Source organism: Dromiciops gliroides, chromosome 2 (assembly GCF_019393635.1).
Source record: "Dromiciops gliroides isolate mDroGli1 chromosome 2, mDroGli1.pri, whole genome shotgun sequence".
Lineage (NCBI taxonomy): Eukaryota > Metazoa > Chordata > Mammalia > Microbiotheria > Microbiotheriidae > Dromiciops > Dromiciops gliroides.
Window position 1 is genome coordinate 500,322,803 of NC_057862.1, and position 23,981 is coordinate 500,346,783.

Sequence of the window (23,981 nt, forward strand, 5' to 3'; positions counted from 1 at the left end):
TTTGGTTGTTGTTGTTGTTGTTGTTGTTGTTTGGGGGGGTGGGGTGGCAATGAGGGTTAAGTGACTTGCCCAGTGTCACAGAGCTAGTAAGTGTCAAGTGTCTGAGGTCGGATTTGAACTCAGGTCCTTCTGAATCCAGGGCCAGTGCTTTATCCACTGTGCCACCTAGCTGCCCCCTTTTACAGTTATTCTATCATTGATCCTCACAACAATTTTGTGAGGAAGGTGTTCTTATTATCCCTGTTTTGCAGTTGAGGAAACTGAGATAAACAGAGGTTAAATGATTTGCCTTGAGTTACACAGCTAGTGTTTGAGACTGGATTTAAACTCAGGTCTTCCTGACTCCAGGCTCAATGTTCTAACCTCTTTGCTAGAAAGAGCCTGGTTTATGCCTTCAAAAGTCAAATAGAGGATTTTTTTATTTTATCCTGGAAGTAATAGGGAACTACTAGAGTTGATTGAATGAAGGGAAGAGCAGCGTGACATGGACAGACCTGTACTTTCAGATCACTTTGGAAGCTGAGTGCAAGATGAACTAGAGGGGAAAGAGGCAAGAAGCAGGGAGATAAACCAGAAGGTTATTTAAATAGTTCAGATGTGAGGTGATGAGGGTCTGTACCAGGGAGCTGGCAGTATTAGAGGAGAGAGAGACAAGTGATTAATTGTATGGCCCTGAACAAGCCACAACTTCTGATATCTTCTTTTTCATTATAAAATGGGAAGAATAATATTTATACTTAAAGGAGTTTGACCTGTCCATCTATACAGGAAAGACTAAGTGGATGACAAATTTTTATAGCCTGGATTTCAACATACATTTAGATGGGTACCTATAGAACTGGTACAATAGCATGTATGTCTGAAATAGACTGGACAGATGGCCAGTGAATTGGACACAGAGTTAAATAGGAGGAGAGTAGACTGGATTACAAAGTTCTTTCACTGAAGCTTCCTATGAAATCAAAGGCCCATATTTTCAATACTAATATTTCACCACTGTTGCTGCTATAAAGACCCCAGAGAACCAAAATTAGTATCACACAAAGAGAGGACAATGGAAAGGTACATAGTAGACGTGAGAAGGCTAAAACATATAATCAACAAAGAACTCCAAAGAAGAATATGAACTGAAGTCACATTAAGGAATTAAAGAAAAGATGAGTTGGTCACATGGAAAGAGCGAGGAATGAATGACAAGCAAACCACTGCAATCCTCATCATCACAAAACAAGAAAGACCTCCATCTACCATGTTGGGTGGACCCCTTGTGGTGAACTGTCAGGAGTGCATGGACAAGAGACAAAAAAGATGCCTTAGCATCTATACCATTGGAGAGAACTCCTGAACTGAGGAGCTTATAGATCCATTTGAATAATACACTGCCAACTTCCCAAAGTTGTTGGGAAAGAGCCCAGTAAATCTATAGCACTATGGAAACATGCATCATTATTATTACTGCATTGGAATTCAAAGCTATTAAGGGATTGTTGGGGATAACATCAGAAGTCTCAACGTCCTCTCTGGGATTTTCATAGTTCTTAGGAATTCCTTTCTAGGAATTGCTTTTGAAATGAAATAGATATTAATTTATCCTATGATTGATTATAGCTTAATATATAAATAACTAACTTTTTCTCCTTGTGACCTAGTATCTTCTGGGATGATAGCCAACAAAGTAAGCTGGTATTAATTATTGAAGAAAATGAGTTTCAGAAATCTCAAAGTATAGAAAATAATTCTTGATTTCCTAATGTGAACTAGGAAGGATCATAGATACCATTAGTCTACCTTTCTCATTTGACACATTAGGTTTTTCCTTTTTGCTCTGATTCTTCTCTTATAACATGACTAATGCAGAAATATGTTTAATGTTATTTTATATATACATATATATATAACCTATGTTAAGGGTCTAAAATTCTAGCTAGTCTGTCTAAAATATCTAATGAGTGGTTGCCAATAAATTATAAGCTTTAGCAAGAGTTAGGCTTTTAAGCATTTATTAAGGAGAATAAGAATTTGGTAAAGAGAGAGAGAAAGGCCTACATTCATCTATTAAGAGGAGAGCGCATTTCTAGCTCCGCTCTCCGCCAGAGTCCACACAAAAGAGCGTGTCAGAGCACCAGGCTCCCCCTTCTTCCTCCCACCAGCAAATGTCAGGAAGTGACGCCAAAGAAAAGATGCATGGTCTTGCCCTCAAAGACCTTCACCTCATGGGCGGAGCTCTTCTACAGTAAGTCTCCAGCAAGTGGCATCATTTCAACCATTACGTATATATAACCTATATCAGATTATCTGCTGTCTAGGAGAGGGGGGAGGGAGGGAAGGGAGGGAGAAAAATTTGAAATTGGAAATCTTATAAAAACAAATGTTGAAAACTATCTCTACATGTAACTGGAAAATAATAAAATACTTTTATTCAAAATTTAAAAAAAAATAAGTATCAGAGAGAGGATTTTAACCAGGTTCCTCTGACTGCAAAGTCAGTGTTCCTTCTGCTGAACCAAGCCCTCTACATATCTCTAACTCAGCTCATTCTGAGTCCCATATTATGTTACAACTAGATGACAAAAGACTAAGCATGGTTTTGTGGGGGGATTTATTAGCCCAGGAATCAGAGTTCTGATTTCATCTCTGCCATTTTTGAAACAGGCGATTATGAGCAAGTCGCTAGACCTCAATTTCCTTATGCATAAAAGAAGGCTGAGCAGAATTATCTCTGAGGATCCTTCCAGATTTAATATTCTGTGAGTCCTTAACACCCTAAAGCAGGAGAGAGGCCTCCTAGACTCCAGTTCTGATGTCGAGATTCTAATTCTGTGACCTCTGGGCAAATTATTTGATTCACCTTTGTCTCAGTTTCCCTATTTTTAAATGAAAATACCCACTAGATTTCATGAGAATAGAAAGAAAATAGAGTGTTTCTAGAATCTGTGAATTCGTCATGAACAAGCATGCCATCAGTGTGGTATTTGTTATTTGTTGCTTGTTTCAATTTCCTGAGCTAAAAGGAAAAAAAGAAATACCTCCTAAATATGTTAGGGTTTGCCCAAATCTGAATATATAGATGGAACTGCCAATCCCATACCAAGTAGTAGGAGAAAACTTCATTTGATACAAAAAGGAATCTATTTTTAGAGAAGCAGACTTTGTTTTTGCTCCTTGGGGACTGATTGAAGGGTTGGTATCTTGGTGGTAGTTGCTATATAAACAGGTATGTTGGGATTGGACATCACTGAAATGAAACAATCTTTCTCCAGGCTTTCATCAAGACTCAGATTTTTCCAGAAACTCAGCAGAAGGAAAAACCAAAATGGGTGAATCAAATTAAACAATGGAGGTTACTATTTTAAAATGTCCCCTTTCCCCTAGCAGTACCAGATCTCAACCTATACTACAAAGCAATAATCATCAAAACAATTTGGTAGTATCTAAAAAATATAAAAGTTTATCAGTGGAACAGATTAGAAAAACAATATATGGAAGCAAACAAATATAATAACATGGTGTTCGATAAACCCAAACACCTCAGTTACTAGGGTCAGGGCTTTTTTTGGTGTTCATTAAATTTGGAATTAAAAAAAAAATTTTAAGAAAAAAACTCCCTGGGGCAAGTAGGTGGCACAGTGGATAGAGCACCAGCCCTGGATTCAGGAGACTAAGTTCAAATCCGGCCTCAGACACTTAACACTTACTAGCTGTACGACCCTAGGGAAGTCACTTAACCCCAATTGCCTCACCAAAAGAAAAAAGAAAGAAAGAAAGAAAAAAACTCCCCCATCACCTCCCAAAAAACACCATCATTCATAGACTCATGGAATCTTAGAAGTCATCAAATCCCAACTCCCCCCCCCCGCCAAAAGCAAGAATTCTCTCTATAACATCCTATAACAGATGGTCGACCAGTCTCTACATGATCATGCCTGGTTATAGGGAGCTAACTACCTAACAAAGCACCCCATTCCATTGATAGACAAGTCTGACCTTTAGAAAATTGGACCTCATGATGATCTATAATTTACCTCTGTAACTTTTACCAGCCATTTTACCATGTTCTTCCCTCTGGAGATAAAAAAAAAAGTTGTTTAATATCTTCCATATGAAAGCCACCCAGATGTTTAAAGACAAGTCAGCAAGGCATAGTAGATATAAAGCTGAGCTCAGAGCCCAGAAAGACCTATTTTCAAGTACTATGTCTGACACATACTACTAATTTGTGTCCCTTGACAATTAATTACTTAACCTCTCAGTGCTATAGGCAATTCACTAAGACTATAAACTGCTGAGAAGATGCCAACCTGCATTGGAGGAGAGAGTTCCCTCATCTGGGAGTTCCTTATTTCACTGAATCACAGGTCCAGTCCCCAACTCTATCCTATCTCATGTTTCCCCTTCTTTCTCCAGTTACTGTCAACCTTTCCTCATAGGTCTTGCTTTCAGATCTCTTCACCATTTTAGTCACCAGGGCAAGCTCCAATTTGTCAATATCCCTCTTCAAGTGTGACATCCAGAACTAAAGTCAATATTTAGGCATAGTCTGACCATCCAAGAGTACAATGAGACTATGACTATGCTTGTTCTGTGAACTGTAATTGTTGTTCAGCTAAAGATTATATTAGCTTTGGGGATGGATTTATCACATTTTTACCTCAAAATAAGCTCCCTATCCATTAAAACTCCTAAGCCTTTTTCAAACATAAATTTAGGACTTTACATTCATCCTTATTAAATTTCATCATGTTCAAATCTGGCCCATCGTTCCAGCCTGTAAAGAGATACTTAGATCCTGATTTTATAATCCAATGTATTAGCTATCTTTCCCATGTTTTTAGTGTCCTCGTATTAGTAGCTGGAGGTCAGTTAGGTGACACACTGGATATAGTGTCAGGCCTAGAGTCAGGAAATCTGAGTTCAAATTCAGCCTCAGACATTTACCAGCTGTGTGACCCTAGGCAAGTCACTTAGCCTCTATTTGCCTCAGTTTCTTCTTCTGTAAAATGGCACCTACCTCCCAGAGTTGTTGTAAGGATCAAGTGAGATAATAATTGGAAAATGCTTAGTATAGTGCCTGGCATGTAGTGAGTACTATACAAATGTCAGCTATCATCATTATCATCGTTAACCTCTCTTTCATTTTTGCTATATTTTACAAACACTACAGTCACATTAGGTTCAATGCCCTGTGTACTGTAAATGTGGGGGGGGGGTCACTGAGAGGAAAGATACCAGATATAGAACAAGGGGCGTGAGCCACAAATTTCCTATCTATAATATTTTGAATAATATCATCCCCTAGATAATTTGAACCAGGCTAGTTCTCAGCACTAGTACTTGGGGCTTCATAAACATGTGGGATACTTTCTTGTACGTACTCCAGAGACCCTCAAGACCACTTAGTTGGTGATTAGCGTAGATGGCCACCCTAGTGAACTGATTACATATTACTCCTACTCTGGATAACCAATAAAATGACATATTGTCATGCTACATATTTAAGGAAAACATTTTATAAGTCAAATTTAGCCCACTTAGACTGCAAAGTCAACACTCAGTGCTCCACAATGTCCCAGTTTTATACACAAAAGATCAATACAAATGGAGAGAAACAGGGTACAGAAGAGAGAAGTGAATTGCCTAAGATCATATTTCGAGTAGTAGAACTAAGGCTTGGGCCTGAATCTTCACCACTTTGAGCTTGCTCTTTTTCCAATGCAGCATGATTCCTTCTATCTGAATCACATATTAGAATGACACCACAGTTTACGGATAAGTTCTGGACATGGAGTCAACAAGACCTGCATTCAAGTCCTATCTCAGATACTTAACTGTGTGGTCTTAGGCCTCCTTTAACCTCCCAAATCTCGGGTTTTCATTAATAATATAATGAAAGTTGGACTAAAGAACTACTAGCTCAGATTTTTAATCCTACCATCCAGCATTCACATGGTCATAAGATTTAGAGCTAAAGGGATATTAGATCATCTAATCCCATATCTTTATTTTAGGATAGAAAAAAATGAGGCCCAGAGAGGGACAGGGACTTTCCCAGGTCACATAGATAGCAAGTTATACAAACCAGATTAACTCAGGTCTTCTGACATTCCAATTCCAGTGTTCTTTCAACTGCCTTCCTCTACCATTGCCCTTACCAACAATTCATGGTATTATATGTTTAAGTTCTAAATGAAGGATATAGAATTGGTCCTGTCCAACTTAAGCCAATAAGAATATAGAGGTTTTTCTTTTCATTTTTGTAATAGCTGTTAGACTAATTCCATAATTACATGTGAGGGGGCAGCTAGGTGGCACAGTGGATAAGCACCAGCCCTGGATTCAGGGAGTACCTGAGTTCAAATCTGACCTCAGACACTTGATACTTACTAGCTGTGTGACCCTGGGCAAGTCACTTCACCCCCATTGTCCCACAAAAAATAAATAATACAATACATGTTGACTGAATGAAGGATCGGATTTGACTTCTTTTATTTCATAGTCCTACAACTTCTAACCCAAATGTACCTTTTCCCAGGGCCAGGGTTTGTTTGTTTTGGGGTGGGGAGAATAAAGGAAGCAACATTATTTTATGATCTCATAGGATACTTAAACTTACTTCAATGTTTCTCCCTCCTCTGACATAGATCACGAGCCCTCTACTCATTTGATAGGCAATCTTCAAGAGTTTCCTCAGACAAGAAAATTTCATAATTTTGCAGCCAACCTGGTAGTTATCCTCTCTTATTTAGGTAGACTATCCTCAGACCACAGACACTGCCTGTCACAAGCCCACACCTGAAGCCTTTCCAACTTGCAGGACTTTTCTAGAGATTGAGTTTTCTGGCATAAGCCTTCAAGAACCCAGGGTCACCTCTAACAGACAGGGTTTAGTGGAGGACTGGACTTATGCCATGGAAAAACTTCCATCTGTCTAGAGATGTGTTGTTGCAATCAGAAGGAATGAAATTCATCTCAACTGCAAGGCCGCAACTCAGCAGGTGCTTTGCTCCTAGGAAATAGGACTGGAATGTTATCTGTCTTCCCCCTCCCTCCAAAAACAACACTGGTGGACACAAAGAAGGTAGAAGACAGACAGGAAGCGTTTTGTTTTGTGTTTTATTTTTTTGCTTTTTGAACTTCTCTCTCAGGTGTTTTGCTATGAGAAGGAAATAAGGCGATGCAGCTGGCTACCCTTTCATAAATGAAGTGGAGGGCACAGCAGGGGTTTTGCTGAAAATACAGGGGCTTAGAAACCTGGAAAAGCAGCACTCACAGTAATTCACAGTCATTTCCTATGAGTTTGCATCCTTCACTCAGGAGACAGGACTTAGTCTCCAGCTGCAGATGATACTTTAGAAACAAGTGACAGAAGGGGGTGGGGGAGGGAAAAGTAACTCCCCTTTTGTACTTGTGGGGTTGCCCTACTGTACACTATTCATTTATTCAACAATCAAGAGAGAAAATCATTGCAAATCTTGGTTGACAGGAAAGGTGAAACTACAGTGCCGATTAGGACAATGTCATAGTACAATCTGACATGAAGGAACTTTATACATGTTGGTGGGAAAAGTGACCAAGATTCAGGACACCTGGTTTTGTTAGGCCACCAAGTCACCCTTTTTTTTCCAGTACTGTGACCAGCAGAAGGGGGAGAGACAGAGTGGCTAAATAGGATGTAGCAGGTTCAGTCAGCACCATGGCTCAGTAAAGGAAGGGAGGTAACCAAGCCTCTCTGAATCATCCTTTCTTTATATCCTCACCCCTTAGCACAATGCCTAGAACATAGAAAGTTCCTAATAAATGCTTGTTGATGACTGACTGACCCAAGGAAAGTCTCACTGGGCCAATATTGTCTGAAATGAAGAGAGATAAACAAGAGGATAAAAAAAATTGTCCTAGTCGTTCCTATTTTTCTCTGTCACCAGATCAGAAATCGATTTAGTGTTCTCACCAAATTATCCAAGAGTTGGGTGGGGAAACGAAAAATATCACCTGCATATGCATAGCATTCTTTGGTTTGCAAAGGGCTTTCATGCTTATATTATCTGACCGGACACTCAGAACTACTTTATGAGGTAGGAAGGACATGAATCTTTAACCCTGTTTTATAGTGATGCTAAGGTCCTATATGAAAATAAGTAAGTTAGTCATCTATGACCAGATGTTCATAGAACTAGAGACCTGAAAAGGGACATGCAGAGGTCAAAAGATCCCTTGCTCGAATGCATATAAACTGTGGGACCTTGGCCAAGTGTGATTTGGGGAATGACTCAATTTCTCTGAGCCTCAGTTTTATAATCTATGAAATAGGAATACTATAAATGAGGTCATTATGCAAAGAACACTTTGGAAATCTTGAAGCATCAGAAGATGATAGGTATTCATAATTGTGATTATTCATGCTAATGAAGACTTCTTTACTCAATAACCTGGCTCTACTGTTTCACAACCAGGATAACCCTAACACCCTGTGCCCTCTTTACCCTGGTCATAATCTACTATAATGTACCTGGAGCACAGAGCCAAAGCAGCTCATATTGTAAGAGACAGTGCCAGATCAAAATAATAAATACATTTTAAAAGGTATTCAAAGCTCAGCTGCAATCTTCCTAATGTGCGTGTCACTACTTTGCCCAGAAACTTCTAATGTTTCCTTATCACTTATAGAATGTTTTCTTGTTTATCAAGAAAATGGTTCAAATTTTGGCTCTGCTAGCTACTTGGACCAATCACTTAATGTACTTGGGTCTTAGTTTCCCCATTTATAAAACAAAGAGGTTAGATTAAATAATCTCCATGGTCCTATTGAGCTCTAACAGTCTATGATTCACTTTATGTTCTTCTATGATCACAGCTTTGTAACCACTTTCGATGAAATGAAATTAAGAAAATGAACCAAGAACCATCTGGAATAGAAGGAAAAGAGCTTCCCAAAGCTAGCCTATGAAATAGCTCCTAAGGAACAACCTGTATATTAGGCAAAGCATGCCAAATGTGAGTTCCTTATAATAAATATAATAACACCACCTCATATCTCTATAACACTTTTAACTTTTTAGTGTGCTTCCATATCTGTCTCTATTATCTTATTTTAATCTTTAAAAAAAGAAACCTGTGAAGAAGATCAGACAAGTTTTATCTGCATCTCCAGCTGCCTGCTAGACATCTCCATCTGGAGGTCCTGCCGGCACCTCTAACTCAATATGTCCAAGATGGAACTCCTCATCTTCCTGCCTAAAACCTGCCCCTCTTCTCTATTTCCTTCTATTGGTGGGTGGCAACCAGCATCCTCAACTCAGTTACCCATATCTGAAACCTCACCCTCCATATCTAGTCAGTCGCCAAGTATTATCAATTCGACCTTCACAAACTTGCTCATATCTGCCCCCTCCTCTCCGCTTGTGTTCCCTCCACCCCTAATTTGGGCCTTTAAATGCCTTTAACCTGGTCAATTAGAATAGCTTCCTAGGGGCAGCTAGGTGGCACAGTGGATAGAGCACTGGCCCTGGATTCAGGAGAACCTGAGTTCAAATCTGGCCTCAGACACTTAACACTTACTAGCTGTGTGACCCTGGACAAGTCACTGAACCCCAATTGCCCCGCAAAAAAAATAAAATTTAAATTTAAATTTAATTAAAATAAATTTTAAATAAATAAATTTTTAAAAGAAAGAAAGAAAGAATGGCTTCCTAATTGTTCTCCCCGCCTCTAGTCTCTGGCCGTTTAAATCCATGCTCCCAATGGGCTCTAGGTGGCGCTAGATGGAGTACTAGAACCGGAGTCATAAAGACCTAAACTCAAATCTAGTCTCAGGCACTTTCTAGCTGTGTAACCATGGGCAAGTAACTTAATTTCTATCTACCTCAGTTTCCTCAACTGTAAAAAATGTGGATAACGGTAGCACCTACCTCGAAGAGTTGTTGTGAAGATCAAATGAGATAATATTTATAAAGTACTTTGCAAAACTTAAAGTGCTACATAAAATGCTAGCTATTGTTAAATCTACTAAAATAATCTTCCTAAAGCACAGATTAGAACATGCCATTTGTCTACCCAGACACCTTTAGCAGCTGCTACTGCCTATAGGATAAAATGCACACTGTTTAGCCTGGTATTTAAGGCATTTCAAAAGCATTCATCCAGCCTAACCAAGAGCTTAACATCACACAGAGAGCACTGGATTTGGAGTCAAGGTGATAAGAACTTAAATCTTCCCTCAGATTGGTTTGTGACCTTGGGCAAGTCACTTAACCTCTTTCAGACTCAGTTTCCTCCTCTTTAAAAACAGAGGTGTTAATAGCACCTACTGCACAGAGTTGTGGTGAGGATCAAATGAAATAAAGCTGTGTTTTGCAAACTTTAAAAGGGACTCTATAAATATTAACTTTTATTATTATTGTCGTCACCTTTCCAGTGCTTTTCATAGATTCTAAATTCTAGTCGAACTGGCTGCTTTCCTACCATCCACCTTACGATATTTTCTTTATGGCCTTTCTTCCCCTTCCCTCTTAACTTTGAAGATGTGTTCCTCTCCTCCTCGCCAGGCCTGAACCTTCTGCCTGGGCCACCAATATAATTTCTTCCCCTAGGACTTCGCTCTATCAATTATTTCCACCTCTCCTTAATCTTCAGTCTCTCCTCTTCCATTAGTTCCTTTATTTTCAGCCAGGAATATGTTCTGGTTTCCCTTAAACTAAAAATAAACAAATAAAAAGCCTCAAACGACCATTCTTTTTTTTGCCCTGTCCCTGCCAAACTCCTAGAAAATGGTCTCCACACTCTCTGCTCTTCCTCATCTTCTACTTAATTCTCAACCCCTTAAAAACTGGGTCCCCCACCACCATTTAACAGAAACTTCTCTCAAAGTACACCACTGACCTCTTAATCCAATGGCATTTTTTTAGTGTTTATCTTTCTGTTGGATTTCTTAATTTTACATGCCCCCGGTTCTTTAAACTCACCATCACCAAACCTGAACTCATCATCTTCCCTGACCCCCTTCCCAAAACAGGCTGACTTCCCTATTTTGGGCAATGGTGCACACGCTCCAAACAACAATCATCTATGGCTTTCCCCTCTCCTTTTTTCCAAACAACCCATTGATTACCTTCCTACAAGTTCCCTCTGTATCTGTCCCTTCCTTGGCATTCATCCTGCCAGTGCTTTTTTTTTTTTTTTTAGTGAGGCAATTGGGGTTAAGTGACTTGCCCAGGGTCACACCTGCCAGTGCTTTAAGACCTTCCTGGACTATTGCAATAACTTCCTTACTGATTTCCCTTTTTCCATTTTCTCCTCCTACACATCACTACCTTTCTGCTTTTGTTATTCCTTTACCTAAAAGCCTGTAGAATCTCCCTCCTGCCTTCTGAATAGAGACTGTACAAAGCCTGGGGATACTCATGACTTTCCAAAATCTGGTGTCACCTTAATTGGCCAGCTCTGTCTGATTATTTCCTCTAGATATTCTATGTTCCAGTCAAAACTGAATGATTCTGCCACCTCCCCTCAGTCCCAACACTCAAAGACCTCTCCCATTTCCATGCTTTTTTCCATTCTATGCTAAGAATGCCCTCACTCGGTCTTGCATGAGCTGATGATGAGTCAGATGAGCAGAACCAGAAGAACATTGTCCACAGTATCATCAACATTGAGTGTTGACCTACTGTGATAGACTCTATTCTTCTCACCAATGCAATGGTACAGAAGAGTTCCAAGGAACTCATGATAGAAGAGGATCTCCAAATCCAAGAAAAAAAAAAACTGCGGAGTATAGATGCTGAATGAACCATACTATTTCTTTTGGTTTTGATGCTGTTGTTTTTTTCTATTTTGAGGTTTTTCATCATTGCTCTGATTTTTTCTCTTATAACATGACTAATGCAGAAATAGGATTAATGTTATTATGTATATATATATAAAACCTATATCAAATTACCTGCTGTCTAGAGAAGGGGGGAGGGAGGGGAGGGAGGGAGAAAAATCTGAAATTGTAAAGCTTGTATAAACAAAAGTTGAGAACTATCTTTACATGTAACGGGAAAAAAATAAAATACTTTATTAATTAAAAAAAAAAAAAAGAATGCCCTCACTCTCCCTCTTTGCTATTGGCTTCCTACCTGTCCTTTAAAGCCCAGATCAAATGCCACCTTCTCCAGGAAATCTTCCCTGATCCATCCAGGTAATCTCACATAGCACTTTGTTTTTCAGCTCTCTAATCCACCTAAAGGTGCTGTGGCAGCTACAGGGTATAGAGGGTAGAGCACTGGGCCTGGTGTCAAGAAGACCTGAATTCAAATCCACCCTCAGACGTTTAGTAGTTGTGTGATCCTAGGCAAGTCACTTAACCTCTGTTGCCTCCGCTTTTTCATCTGTCAAATGGGGACAATAAGTACCTACCTCTCAAAGTTGTTGTGAGGATCAATTGAGATAATAATAAGTATAAGGTGCTTAACAACACTGCCTGACACATTACTATTTTTGTTCAGTCATTTTCAGTCCTGACAAACTCTTCGTGATTCTATTTGGAGTATTCGCGGCAAAGATATGAGGTGTTTGCCATTTCCTTCTCCAGCTCACTTTACAGGTAGAAGAAAATGAGGTAAACAAGGTTTAGTGACTATCCCAGGGTCACACAGCTAGTAAGTGTCTGAGGTCAGATTTGAACTCAGGAAGATGAGTCTTCCTGACTCCGGGCCAGAACTCTTTTCAATGTACAACTTAGCTGCCTGCCTGACACATAGTAGGTCCTACATAAATGTTAGCTATCATTATCATTATTAATACACTAACCAATCACTATAGTGTGTTATATTTATCTGTTTGCATTTTATCTCCCTGCTAAAATGCAAGATCCATGGGAGTAAGGACCATGTTTTAAAGTTCTTACCTTCCCCATTGCCTAGAACAATATTCTGCACACAACTGGTATTCCATAAAGGATTGCTAAATTAGTTAATTAATTAGTAAAAGCTGCAGGGAGAGGGGACAGCTAGGTGGCACAATGGATAAAAGCACCAGCCCTGAATTCAGGAGGACCTGAGTTCAAATCCATCCTCAGACACTTGATACTTGCTAGCTGGGTGACCCTGGGCAAGTCACTTAGCCCTCATTAACCCGCAAAAAAAAAAAAAAAAGTTGCAGGGAGGCAGATATGAACTTGATGTTAAGAAATACCTACTGCTTGTTTGTCAAAGTTAAGGTGGACTTTCTCCAGAAGAAATAGATTATTCCGCTTCACTAAAAATCATAGTATCATAGCTCTAGAACAGGGAGGGACTTCAAAAGCCATTGAGTTCAATTCTCCCATTTTACAGTTAAGAAAACTGAGGCCCAAAGAAATTGGGACTTGCCCAAGGTCATACATAGGTATCAAGTATCAAGAGTCAAGGTCTGAACCCAGTTCCAAGAATACCCCAAATAGAGTCACGAAGAGTTGGTCAGGGACTGAAAATGACTGAACAACAATAGTAATGTGTCAGATGCTCTTTTTAAGCACCTTATACTTCCTGAGTTCAAATCTGGCTCAAGAGCCAGTGGTCTTCTCACTGAACCATGCTACCTTCAAATAGAAACTGGATAACCACTTACCAGAAATCTTATACTATAAAATAGATTCCTGTTCAGGTATACATTGAACTAGATATCTTCTGAAGTCCCTTCTAAATCTGAGATTCAGAGGATAGTGAGGTTTGTTTAGGGGATCTCGGATAATATCACTAAAGCAACTGTGTGACCTTGGACAAGTCCCTCCCTGAGCCTCAGTTTCTTCTGTTAAACGAAGGGGTTTACAATATAGTCTCTTAAGTAGCTTCAAGCTCTAGATCTATGTTGTTATTATCCTATTCCACATATGCATAATGCTGCCCTTCCCACAATATCTTCTTACCACAGAAAGACCTGCACCAAAGCCAGCAAACCCTTGGCCTCTTTCCCACAGCAGATATCTGCGCTAGCCCCAACAGCTTTATAAGGCCTACCTATGCAGGGAGATTTATCTTCAGACGGGTTGACCATCAGGCGATGAATTTTTTGGCCACAGCTATTTATGAATCTTCCAACAAATACTGTGATCTGGGCCAGTAGAGATAATACCCTTACCCATGAAATTACAGAACTTTGAAGTATTGAATAAACAGTGCTGTACATACACTCCTGGGTGGTAGAAGCACTTGCAGAGTGCAGGTCCTTACATTTCCATATAAGGGAAAGTACTTTTTATTTTAGATAACTTTCTATTTTCAAAGCACCAGTGAGGTGCCAAGCAGCATAATGAACTGTGAATAAATCACTGATTTCCAAGATTGACCCATAGAAAAGCATGTGATAAGGTAGAAATTGGGGTATGGGGGGGAAGCAAAGTAAGGAAGGTAGGAGAAACTTAATGGAAGAAGGTTCCAGCAAGATAGAAAGGTTAGAAAATATATATAATCTTTCTTATTGTTGTTCAGTTGTTTCAATCATATCTGACTCTTTGTGTCCCTATTTGGGGTTGTTTTGGCAAAGTTACTAGAGTGGTTTACCACTTTCTTCTCTAGTTCATTTTACAGACGAAGAAACTGAGGCAAACAGGATTAAGTGACTTGCATAGGATCACACAGTTTGTACATGTCTGAGGCCAGATTTGAACTCAGGCTTGCCTGACTCCAGACCCAGCATTCTATCTACTGTGCCACCTAGCTACCCCTACTCTTTCTACATTTGTTTTAATTATCTTCAAGATATTCAAGCCTCATAAAGGAAGTTCATCTTGAAGGAAAATTTGAAGGAAAGATTTGGAGGGGTCAGAGTGGTATAGCACTAGATTGGGAATTAGAAGGTCTGGGTTCTAGTTCTGCTATCACTAACCATGTAAGTGATAGCAATGGGCAGTGTTGTCCCTTCAGTTTCCTCCTCTGTAAAATGAGGGACATAGAGTAGACATTTCTGTGGCCCCTCCCATGCAGCTAGGTGACACAATGGGCAAAATGTCCACCTTCAAGTCAAGAGGATTCATCTTCCTGAGTTGAAATCTTGCCTCAGATATACAAGGCAAGTCAATTACCCCTGTGTGCCTCATTTTCCTCATCTGTTAAAATGAGCTGCAGAAAAAAATGGCAAACCACTCTAGTATCTCTACCAAGAAAACCCCAAATAGGGTCACAATGAGTTCAATATGACTGAAACAACTGAACAACAACAATATATGGTCCAATTATCCAAGTCTGTGGGAATCTATCTTCCCTTCCCTTCTCTTCTCTTTTCTTCCTTTCCCTCCTCTTCTCTTTTCTTCCTTTCCCTCCTCACTTTGATTCCTCCCACTCTCTCCCTATTAGCTTTAGGATTGAGTGTGAAACCTGTATCAGCATCTAAATGTCTGGACTTTACCTTTTTCTCCTGAAGGACCAACTCTGCCAGGCCGACCTGGTGACCCTTTCTCTCCCTTTTCTCCAGCATCCCCTGTGGAAGAAATTCACAAACATTTAGGGAGTAGCTCTAGAAAGCATGGTTTGGATCCTACAACTACTGACTGCCAGAATCCCCCACAATCCCCCACCCTCTGGCACAGGCCTTCCCAAAAGGAGAGACGCATGTGTATAAACAGATCTCAAGGACTTAACTATCACCGACCTAAACTTGGGTTCAAAAAAATCAATGACAGGAGGACAGGATAGGTGAGTTACGGCTAGAGTTTATGTCCAAAAGACCTGAGAATCTACAAACTCATGGCAAATCCAAAAAAAAAAAAGGGTAATGCGATCTTCAGTGGCATTAAGATAAACATAGTGTTCAGAACAAGTCAGGTGATGGTTCTACCATTCTTTGGTTTCCTCAGACCATTTCCTATATACTCTGTTCAGATTTATACACCAACCAGCACTACCAAACTTAAATAGATGCAAGGACCACTAATTCATACATGTGGATTCCTACAAGCCACATATTGACTTTTAAAATTCACATAGTAGGGGGCAGCTAGATGGCACAGTGGATAGAGCACTGGCCTTGGAGTCAGGAGTACCTGAGTTCAAATCCGGCCTTAAACACTTAACACTTACTCACTGTGTGACCTTGGGCAAGTCACTTAACCCCCATTGCCTCACTAAAAAAAAATTTTAAAAAAAATTCACATAGTAACATTTTCTATGTTCTACTGTATTTCTATTTATTTTATTCAATATTTCCCCATTACATCTTAGTCTGATTTAGGCCTCACTCAGGAGTGTCGTGGGTGTGTTTGACACCTCTGTCCTAGACATCATCAAAGTCGAAGGTCATAAGGGGCAAATAGAGAGAGTAGGGGACAGATGATAAGGCCTTTTTAGGTGTATAATATGGGGTGCTCGGAAGCTCAGTTTCATACGAAAAGGCCAGTAGAGGCAACGAACCTGCCCACAGTGCAAGGAAGGCCTCAGAACAGACCAAAGTGAAAGCCTTAAAAAGGGATGGGGGGGAGTGACTAGAAAACCCTGAACCCCTAGAGCTGTTTGGTGATTATTAAGCAAATGTTACCTTTCTAATTACAGCCTAGCTTGCAGAGATGAAGAGTTGGGACATGCATTAAATTAAGGTAAGATCCCTCACCAAGGGAACTTAGCCATGAACCAGAAAGAGCATCCTATTGGACAGGTCAAAACCTCAGTGCCAAGGCTCTGAGGGAGAACTGTAGAGTTTCCTGTCAAACCTAGGCTAAGGCTCCCTGCCCTTTCATCACTTTTTTTTTTTTTTGGCAGGGCAATGAGGGTTAAGTGACTTGCCCAGAGTCACACAGCTAGTAAGTGTCAAGTGTCTGAGGCTGGATTTGAACTCAGGTCCTCCTGAATCCAGGGCCTGTGCTTTATCCACTGCACCACCTAGCTGCCCCCTCCCTGCCCTTTCTTAAAGAACACAATAACGCCCCAAATAAAAGAGCAAAGGAGTGCTTTACTGAGCTTGAGGTTGGAGGTAATGGACGTTAAAACTTGACCCATAAAAGATGAGGCCTAAGGAGAATAGTGGATAGACTGTACTGTGTTTTCTAGCTCCCCAGCAATGAATGGTAAAAGGGACTATCAATCCCTGTAATTCCTGGGTGAAAGGAAAAAACTGACAGAGACCTTTGGCAAAACTGAGATGTGGAATCCTGGGTCTTCCACTTAGAGAGTGGAAATTGAATGCTAAGGAATATGCCCTGAGACTAACTCAGGTTCCTAAACATAATGTATCAATGAGCAGTTCATCATCAGCTTATTGCCTTGAGAAATGTCCTTTAAAAGGGAACGGCCCAGAGTCATAACCTCAGTCCTCTTGGCATGCCTCCCCCCAGCGGCTGCTTGGACAATCATTGTTCCTCCAGATCTTTGCTTGTATTAAGGTACCAGAAAAATCACTTGTACGGGGTTATCAGAAATGTTTTATCCAAAGCCAATATAAAATTCTCAGTATTTGAGAGTGAGCTGGGAAATAAACAAATAAGCCCCAAATCTGTGATTAGTTGCAGAAAAATAAAAGAGAACAAGCCCAGCTTGGGACGAGGTTGAGATGCTTTGAGAGTCACTCCCTAGGGAATCCACCATTAGAGGGCATGGAGTTGGAAAGTGAGTAATGGGGGGAAGGGGGAAGGGGGAAAAGACTGAAATAAGAAGAAGAAAACTCAAAAATGTTGAACATAAGCAGATAAATAGAGAAAACAGTAACACCATAAGGAAATATGGCCTCCAGATCTAGTAAATGAGCTCAGGCATCTATGAATAAATATTACAAAAGAAAACAATACAACACTTGATGAGGCCTCAGAAGCTTTGATTCTGTGAGGAATATAGTGAATAAAGACTACATAAGTGTCAAGAATCAAAGAATGGGGGGGCAGCTAGGTGGAGCAGTGGATAGAGAACTGGCCCTGGATTCAGGAGTACCTTGAGTTCAATCCGGCCTCAGACACTTGACACTTACTAGCTGTGTGACCCTGGGCAAGTCACTTAAACCCCATTGCCCCGCAAAAAAAAAAAAAAAAAGAAAAAAAAAAAAGAATCAAAGAATGAAGGTCCAGACTAGTACAGAGAGAATAGCCAATGAAGAGAATTAGAAAAAAACCCTCTCTGGAAAGGGGTGCATAATTGAAATTTAAAGAACTAATGAATGGGACTAGTTGAAGGGGAGGAGAAAGAAGGGAGAACCTGCTTGACAGAGAGGAAAGCCATCTGAGCTGAAATAAAACTATAGGGTAAGGGACAAATAGAAGCAGGTTAAATAACCTTAACCACTATCACTGCTACAAATAAATAGGTGACAGGAATTGGTACCTGTACCAGATGAGGAAATTCCCTCCACCAATTCATGTCTGTAGTTTCTCTGCACTTTATAGTCTTAGAGTCACCTAGAACCTGAGAGGACAAGTGATTTGCCCAGGGGTCACATATAAGTATATAATACAAATTAGTAACAGAAATACATAGAGAGAAGGAAGAACGCTATGAGCATACAGAGAAGGGAAAGGTCAGGGCTACTAGGTGGTGTAGTGGATAAAGCCTGGCCTTGGTATCAGGAGGACCTGAGTTCAAATCCAGCCTCAGACACTTGACACTTACTTAGCTGTGTGACCCTGGACAAGTCCCTTAACCCTCATTGCCCTGCAAAAAAAAAAAAAAAACCAAAGTGGTAAGTGAGTAAAATCTATCTGCCATCTTCCCCCTGGTAAATTCCACTCATTTTTGCAATCCCTTTGAAGAGGTGATAGGATGAAATAAGAGATGGATAATCAGAATAAATATCATGGGGAAGAGAATAGGATGGAGGGAAACAGTGTCAACAATAGTAATCATGAAAAAGAGGAAAAGGAGGAGAAGGGAAAGGCCAAGATGCAAGAAGCCTCCCTCCCTGAAGGAAAGGGCATTTGTACTAGGCTTTATAGGATAAGGAGACTTTTATGAAGCAGAAATCTGGGGGCAGGAAGTGATCATAATCTTGGCTTGAAGAAAAACAAAGAAATAGAAATCACAACCACATTTGAGGTCACACGAATATCCAGATTTCACTGGAATATAGAATATTGATATGGAATAGTTATAAAAGACCACCTAGGAAAAAGTAGGTTGGAGCCAGACTGCAAAGAGCCTTGAATGTTCAAAATTTGTTAAACTGTTTTGCAGCAGCGTTAAAACCCCTACTCTAGTGACATCCACTGTGGCATAGAGTTAACCTGGGATTCCTGAGGGCTATGCCACAAGCTCTGGGTTTAGGAACTTCCTAGAGAGGCTTTGGGAACAGGTCTGGCAACTGATTGCCTGCTGTTCAAGGACCAGCCTAATTAAGTTTGGAGAGGCTCATGACCAGATTGTACACAGGGGGATGAATCTCATCAGCCATCATAATTCATGAAGACCATTAACCCAGGAGTGAAGGGTTTTTCATCTGCATCAGTAAAGGAAGTGCCCACCCTGATGAAATTTTAAAATCCTATATAAATTGAAGTATGGAATAACACATAGACTATTTGTGAGCCAAGGAAGGCAATGCAGTGGAAGCTGCAGAACTCTTCCCCCAGCTGAACAAATTTGAGAGCTTGCGAATCAGTTTATTCTTCTACTTTTCAGCTTAGCTATAAATATTGCACAAAGGTTGGGAGAGGTCTACAGAAGAAGATAGCCTCCTCCCCTCTGCTCAGCGATACTTTGCTTTTGGGGGGTAGGGGGATTTAGGGACCCCAAAATTTACAATTTTGCTACTATCTAGCAGGTTTACTTGCCCTTGGTCCAATTTAAATATCAAGGTGTTCAGTATTCCCAATGTAATGCCATATCTGCCACTGGTTTCCCAGTAACCCCCCCTTTCCCCCCCCCCAATATTCACCAGCAAATGTCTATGAGTTGAAATGAGAACAGTATTATGTTTGTAATCAAGGGAATCATTGTCAGGAAAGTAAATTAATATTGGTTCCACCTGTTCCTCCTAGCAGACTAAGATTTCATAATTTTAAAGGTTCCTATAAATACACTAATGAACTTGACTCTAAGATTTTTCCCTATTGGTCGTGACCAAGTTAGCTGTACCTGGAGAAACAATGCAGCTGAGTAAATCTGTATATGTAAAGAATAAGAATGAGATGCAGATAGAGCCAACTCAATGCAGAATGTAACTCAGATGAATGAGCTGGAAATTCAATTGAAATTCTCTATTGCAAGATGGCAGGTGGGTATTTTGTGCCATTTAGGACCTGTGAATAGATATACAGCTCAAAAAAAAAAAAAAAGATGCATAAGCCTATCTGAAATGTTGAATCATTTGCAAAAGTGTTTTTTTATTGGCCAATTCAACAAGCATTTGTTAAGTACCTACTATGTACCAGGCATTGCTCTAGGCACTAGGTAGACAAGGAAAAAAACAAAATAGTTCCTGAGTTCAAATCCTGCCTCTAATTCTTACTACCTGTGTGAAGCAGACCTAGTCATTTAACCCTCCAAGTCTCAATTTCTTCTCCAGTCAAATGAGGACAAAAACACCTTCAGTGTTTGTTTTGACAATTGAATGAAGGAATGTATACAAAGCACTTTTCACAAACCTTTTGTGTGCTATGTAAATATCAGGAATTATTTTTGTTGTTGTTGTTGCTGCTTTGTGAGTCCCTGGGAAGGGCACATGCATTGGTCAGTGTTGCAAGCTGCCAGAAATCTCAGATACAGAATACACCAAATGGCTTGGTAAACGTCAAAGAATCAGAAACAGCCTCCCGTCCTCAAGGACACCTCTTGAGGCTTCCCCATTCTTTCTGATGTGCCTGTGTCACATCAGAAAGAAAAGATATGGGACCCATTCTATATATCTTACATAACACATACTAGGCTGACATTAACTAGCAATTAAACTGTCCAGTTGCAGATACTCACATCCTGGAAGCACTTTCTTGCCTTGCCATATTGTTCCTTTTTCCAAATCCCCAATATGCTGGCTACCCTGAACATATGAAGTCATTTTCAGGAAGATCTGAAGGCCCTTTTTGACTGGCTTTGCTTTGCTTGACTAGGCAACATCCTACTATATTTTCTACTGTTCACTGAGGTCCCAAAGCAGCTGAATATTAAACTTTTCCATCCTTTGCTCCCAAGAAGCAATCACTTACAGTATTCACTTACTTCCCCAGTTACACTGACCTAATCTCTATTATTTTTCTGCAACTGATCACAGACTTTGGGGTTGTTTATTTTCCAGCTAACTCTCATTCATACTGAGAACTTCTCATTGGCTTTGGATAAAACATTACTGATAACCCCATACAAGTATCCCAGCAAAGCAATGACCTTCACAACAATGACTGCCCAAGAATCCCTAAGGAAAACAGCAGGGAGGGACGTGAGGATATGACTCTTGGCTGTCCCCCCCCCTTTTTTTTTGTGGGGCAATGAGGGTTAAGTGACTTGCCCAAGGTCACACAGCTAGTGTCAAGTGTCTGAGGCTGGATTTGAACTCAGATTCTTCTGAATCCAGGGCCAGTGCTTTATCCACTGTGCCACCTAGCTGCCCCCCCTTGCCTGTTCCCCTTTTTTTTGTTTGTTTTTTTTAGTGAGGCAATTGTGGTTAAGTGACTTGCCCAGGGTCACACAGCTAGTGAGTGTTGCGTTTGAGGCCAGATTTGAACTCAGGTACTCCTGACTCCAGGGCCGGTGCTCTATCCACTGTGCCACCTAGCTGCTCCTTGCCTGTTCCCTTTTAAAGGCCATTCTCAAACCAGTAACTAAATGATGGGCTGCTCATTGCCACATTATGTTTGGGAACCTGAGTTATCTCAGGACACAGTCTTCAGTCATCAATTTTCACTCTCTAAGTAAGAGACCCAAGGTTCCACATTCCAGTTTAGCGAAAGGTCTCTGTCAGTTTTTTCCTTTCAGCTAGAAATCACAAGTATTGATAGTCTCTTTCTCAGTCATTGATGGGTTGGTAGAAACCATGGTACTTTTTATTCTTAAGTGAAGAACCAGAACCAAGAGTTGATCCTCTCCTCCTCAGCTCTTCTAAGTGCTGATGGTCTGCTGAACTGTCTGAATCAAAAATCTGGCATAGACTAAGTTACAATAAATGAGGGCAATGTTTCTATGAGTTTGTGGGAACTTTGGACATAAGAAAATTGGACTTCATGGCCAATGTAGAACAGTCTAAACTATAGGTGAATACTTACCTTAAATGTTTGAGTGAATGACAAGAGGTAAGTATTCACCTATAGTTTAGACATGCCTAAGACTCTGATTCTGGGTGCTAATGCAGATGTCAAGAAAAAGAAAACATAGTTCCTGCCCTCAGAGGGTTCTTGGTCTAAGAGTAAAAGAGATTGGATAGGTATACAAAATAGTTAGATTAGATGGTATACAAAAGAGTTAGAAGGTGACATGATAAAGGGGAGGCAGAATGGCTAAGTGAAAAGAACCCTAGTTATGGAGTCAGAGGACCTGAGTTCAAATTCTGGCTTTGCCAGTTACTACCTAGGTCATCTTAGGAAAGTCATTTAACTTTCTTAGGTCTCAGTTTCCTCATATGTAAAATGGGAGGATTAGACTAGATGGCCTCTAAGATCCCTTTCAGTTCCAACGCCATGAACCTCCATTGCATATTAGTCTCCCTAAAGAAACCATAAATGATAGAAAATTAGAACCCCCCTTTCATGAACTCTTGATCTGCCAGGTTTCTTTGGAGGGGCAATGAAAACCAGTAAAGGCAAAGAGGCATATGTTATTTATTCACTACAGTAACATGCTCTCTATTCCATTAGAATTAACAGAATGCAGGGCAGCTAGGTGGTGCAGTGGATAAAGCACCAGCCCTGGATTCAGAAGGACCTGAGTTCAAATCCAACCTCAGACACTTGACATTTGCTAGCTGTGTGATGCTAGGTAAGGCCCCCTCCTTCAGTTCATTCATTGATGGCCCTACACACAGAGACATACCCAGAGCCTGGAGGAAGCTCACCTTATCTGCCCAGTCCCCAGAGATCTGCAGACACCAGGTGTCTGGCTCCAAAGACGGGTCGTTTCGTGAGGCCCACTTGAAAAGAAATCCCCAAGACAACTGCCCAGACAAAGGGGGAATCAAAGAGAAAGGCGGGACTGCTATGTTACCTTTAAGGCCTGGGACAAGAATCTGGACAGAGCAGGCCTCTTCTGCAAGATGTTGAGGCGATCCAGATCTTAGCAAAGACAGGAAAACCAGGCTAATTAGAGTCCCCAGGAAAACCAGATCTCTCTTCATAATGAGTATTTGCAGGTCATTGACTCCTAAATAAAAGAATGGATAAAACAGTTATGGGAATTCTTTTTTTAAAAAAGAGAGTAGAAGAAAAAAAGAAAAAACTGAATAATTCTTTACCCTGCTTGTACTTCTGGCCAAAAGTTCTTCAGATGAAAGCCATCATAATTGGTAGTAGATATCTGTGACTGTCTACTATGGTTCTTATTGCCCTTATCACTTATTTTGGCCCTCCCTGGTTCAGCAGAAGGATGGACTGGGAATCAGTCCAATATACTTGGGAGTGGGGGATGAGAGAGAGCGTGGTGCAGTTAGCAGGAAAGAAGGATCATGGACAACACATTTTACCTCTCTAAACATCAGTTTTCTCTTCTGTAAAAAGGGAATGATGATACTTTCACTACCTGAGTTACAGGTTATTGTGAGGAAAGTGCTTTGTAAACCTTAAAGGTACTCTAGTCTCTTTAATTGGATTGCAAGTTCCTGAAGGAAAAGGACAGTGCCTTGCTTTCCTTTCTTTGGTATCCTTCCCTTCCTAATACTCAGAGACCCAATAAATCAATAAATTAATTAATATATCAAAAAATCCAGCAAGTATCCACTGTAGATCATTCAAGCCACTTTCACATTTCTGTTTATGTGTAAGGAAAAAAACAGAGGACTCCATTTATCACAGAATCTTAGAGTGGGAAGAAACCATAGATGTCATCTGGGTCAACTTCCTACCCCCATGAAGGGATATTGTCTAAATCTCTCCAGGGTGGTGAAGCAAGAACTCAAAGAAATCTTCAGGTAACAGGGAT

The 23,981-nt window shown here is 40.4% G+C and overlaps 1 protein-coding gene across 1 annotated transcript in view; it reads right to left on the minus strand.

Moving 5' to 3' along the window:
* COLEC11 (collectin subfamily member 11) overlaps positions 1-23,187 on the minus strand; it is a 57,924-nt gene extending 34,737 nt beyond the window's left edge. The window contains 2 exon segments of the mRNA XM_043981229.1: positions 15,358-15,429; positions 23,052-23,187. Coding sequence (XP_043837164.1) covers positions 15,358-15,426 — 69 coding nt within the window. The 5' untranslated portion in view covers positions 15,427-15,429; positions 23,052-23,187.
* Positions 23,188-23,981: the final 794 nt, after the last annotated feature.